We start from the raw sequence: 3419 nt of genomic DNA, 5'->3' as shown, positions 1-3419 counted from the left end.
TTTTTTTTTTTTTTTGTTAAAGTGTATATATATGGTTGTTTATACTCTATTAATTGATTGAATCAGTCTACTATGGAAAAATGTACTTTACTAAGTTCTTATTTGTGGAAAATGGTATACTGTATTTGTCATTAACAGTCACTTATTAAGATGTTTACAATTTAGTTATACTATTATTACTACTTGTTTTGTTTTCTTTTCTTTTTGGTGTTGCCACCATAATAGTTATGAGCACTTCTACTAATTACAGTTGGAAATTGGAATCTAAGAAGTCTATTTGCAACGTTTTCCTCGATTTAATTTACTTATTATTATTATCTTTCAAATTAGCCCCGTGATTTTTTGTTAAATGGTTGATAGAAAGGTACAAATTCCAGCTGTCATATGTTAAAGACCATATTTTTTTGTTGGTCTACGGCTCCTGTAACTTCATGTTGTCCCCTCGAAAGCGTCTCTTCACATTTCCTAAAGATTTATGTTATGAACAGTTCTGTATTTTTTTTTTTAATAAAAGACTTCAGCTACAGTTTTTGTATTCAGTCAACTAATATATGGTTTGTGTCGTTTGACTGTAATATAGGAGTGTAGCTCTCCATTTTTGCTTTTTTTATTAAAAAAAATTTAGAAACACAAATTAATCTTAACACTGATAAAATATACTAACAATTTTGGTGTAGGTAAGGCATAAATAGCTAAATTCAAATGTTCGTTGGGTTGAATAAACTTTTATATATTTTGGTGTAGGTAACACATTTAATTGGTTTATTAATTCTTTGTGAAATGGATAAATTAACCACATTATATGAAGTTATGAACTGTGATAAATTTAGGAAGAGGAAAACAAAAGAGAAACAAATGTGGGAGCGGTCCAACGTAAGTGAAAAGGGCAAAAGTGGAAAAAGAAAACTTGTTGGACCAACTAGAGGAATGCCCCAAGATTGGGAGAGGTATCAATCATCATGATTATACAAAAACAAAAAAAAACATAAGATATGCAAATATAAATATGATCAAAGGTGGTCACTTTGGTCCATGGTACATCTTTGCTAGTAGCTTGACCAATTCTTCTAGGGCACAATGTATATTTCGATTTGTTGTATCATCTTTATCCAACAAGTTTCTCTTTTTTTTATATAGTATGTGTTTCGCTCTCAACGTTTCCCAATCAAAAATCACACTCCACTTTGAATCTTCCACTTATACTATTCTTTTGTCTTCAACACAACACAAAATTTCCAACTTTTTTCTTGTTCTTGTAGCCCAATAGCTTTAGGTGCATAAAGAGGGAAACATTCCATCCTAATTCGGATAATCGTCGTTTTTTTTTTCTAAACTGAAAATTATTAATATGAATGCAACTACTTTATACTTTAAAGATTCAATATCCCCTCCCAATATGGCCTAAACAATTAAGTTAGGTGTTTCCTGTTTGAATTGGAATCAGTAGTAACAACAATGTTGTATTTTTGAAAGTATATACCATTATTATGTTATATATATATATATATTTGCATATATATAAAACCCACATAGGCATCTTATCTATCTATTGGGTACTAGAAAAGGTCAAAAAGCTGGTACTGAGAAATGCAGAGATGGATCATAAGAATTTCAAAAGGTAGAATGATACTAATTGGATATGAATTGGCACTTCAAACCATTTTCGAATCTTCAGTCTTCTTTCCCCAACCCATCGAATTCCGTTTTGACTCTTTTCACACAAAGCACGCCGTTCGGCGTTTTCGTACTTGCTATAATTTACCTTGTAGCTCCCTAAAACTTTTTATTCTAGTTTTATTATCCATAATAATCTTAATGTGGACATTGTTTAACATTTTATAGATCTTAACTTCTCCTCGTTTTTGTTACATTCTCAAACAGCATGCAGTTCCCATCCATCCCCCTAGTTACAATTCTTAGGCCCACGGTTAGACCATTGAGCCCATCCACGAAACATTTGGTGGTAACTAAACAAAACATGTTTGGACTTTGGATCCAGACATGTATAAAAACACCTTTGTTATACATGTTTTGTCTGACTTCTTGTTTCCAGTGACAGTTCAGGAAGCTTTAAAGCTTATCGGCCACGCCAGCCGGAAACAGACTTCGGCACAAGTGAAATTGAATTTGAGGCAGCTTCTAATCTGCAAAAAACACAGAAGTACAACTGTGTTTATCTCCACACCACAAATGCAGAAAACAGTAGAGAGACTGAGAGAGAAGGGTGAGGAGCTACTTTGATATTTCTTCAACAGCTTTCATGACTTCGGCAGAACTAGTTTCTAGTACCTGTCCTCCAAATACAATCTCATCTAACACTGCGTGCATCTGCAACATGTGAGTGAAAGAAAGAAGAAGAAATAAAAAGCATTACTACTTTAACATGGGTTTGTTTCTGTTAAGTTATCTAAAAAGAGTGACCAAATCAGTCTGCAGTAGCATCAGCTTTTGAATATAAAATCGAGTATATGGTGGAACGGACTATTACCTTGCTGTAGTTGAACACAATGTCGAGTTCACAGACATTGCTGAAGCATTTGTCCAGTGTTTCAACAAGAACTGCCAACGCAATAATCTTAACTTAGATCATCATAATATGAATTCACAGCTTAAATTAAGAAAGAATCAACGAGCAGAGGAATAATCAATAATTCGTATTTAACAACAATCCGTGACAGACTTAAGTGGACTCAAGCCAAGTATACTCTCTCTATTAACTAAAAGGAAAGAAATATACCGGAAATTTGATTAAAGAGAGAGACTCAAATTGGAAAGAGAACTACAATACCAATATAAATATACTCTGAGATTACATCCTATACCCGAGAAATTGAGCTGGCACACTACTCAGGCACATTTGTACTTGATTCACGGCGACAAGCTTTAATGAGAGAACAAGATACTGATTCTGAATTCTGTCTTTCAATATTGTCAAGATGTTCGAAACAAGCTAAAAACTATAGAACTATCTCATTCCAAAGCACACAAATTGAAATGGAGCTAGGTTTTACAGACAAGCCATCTAAGATTATATTGGAATCTAAGAACAATAGCGATTGACTATATAATAAACAAATATCAAAACAAAAAAAAACGCACCTTGAATGAGATCAAGCATAGCAAGCTCATTTTCAGAACCATCAAATACAAGCACAAAATAGAGTGTAGCATAGTGCTTGTATACAAGCCGAGAGTCCTGCAAACACAGTAAATATGTTAACTCAGCCAAATATAAGGTATTGTTGATTATATATAAATAGCACAAACAATGAAGAAGCCATTACCGGGCCAAACAACGAATCGATCTCCAGAAAATTGCTTACGTTCTCAGGTCTACTGCACAGTACTGTAAATTAAACATAATCAAAAACCAAAACTGCAGCCTCTAACGATCATACCAAAAAAAAAAAAAAAAAAAA

General features: G+C 33.1%; 1 protein-coding gene across 1 annotated transcript in view; it reads right to left on the bottom strand.

The window, feature by feature from the left end:
* Positions 1813–3419, bottom strand: part of LOC104780913 (AP-3 complex subunit sigma) — a 2793-nt gene continuing 1186 nt past the window's right edge. Inside the window, exons 3-7 of the mRNA XM_010505458.2 lie at positions 3285–3346; positions 3100–3196; positions 2489–2559; positions 2237–2328; positions 1813–2144 (exon numbers count right to left, since the gene is read on the bottom strand). Coding sequence (XP_010503760.1) covers positions 2078–2144; positions 2237–2328; positions 2489–2559; positions 3100–3196; positions 3285–3346 — 389 coding nt within the window. The 3' untranslated portion in view covers positions 1813–2077. The remainder of the gene's footprint in view (positions 2145–2236; positions 2329–2488; positions 2560–3099; positions 3197–3284; positions 3347–3419) is intronic.

The sequence above is a fragment of the Camelina sativa genome, chromosome 4 (assembly GCF_000633955.1).
Source record: "Camelina sativa cultivar DH55 chromosome 4, Cs, whole genome shotgun sequence".
Lineage (NCBI taxonomy): Eukaryota > Viridiplantae > Streptophyta > Magnoliopsida > Brassicales > Brassicaceae > Camelina > Camelina sativa.
The sequence above is the reverse complement of the archived record's forward strand: the minus strand, read 5'-3'. Positions and strand labels throughout refer to the sequence as shown.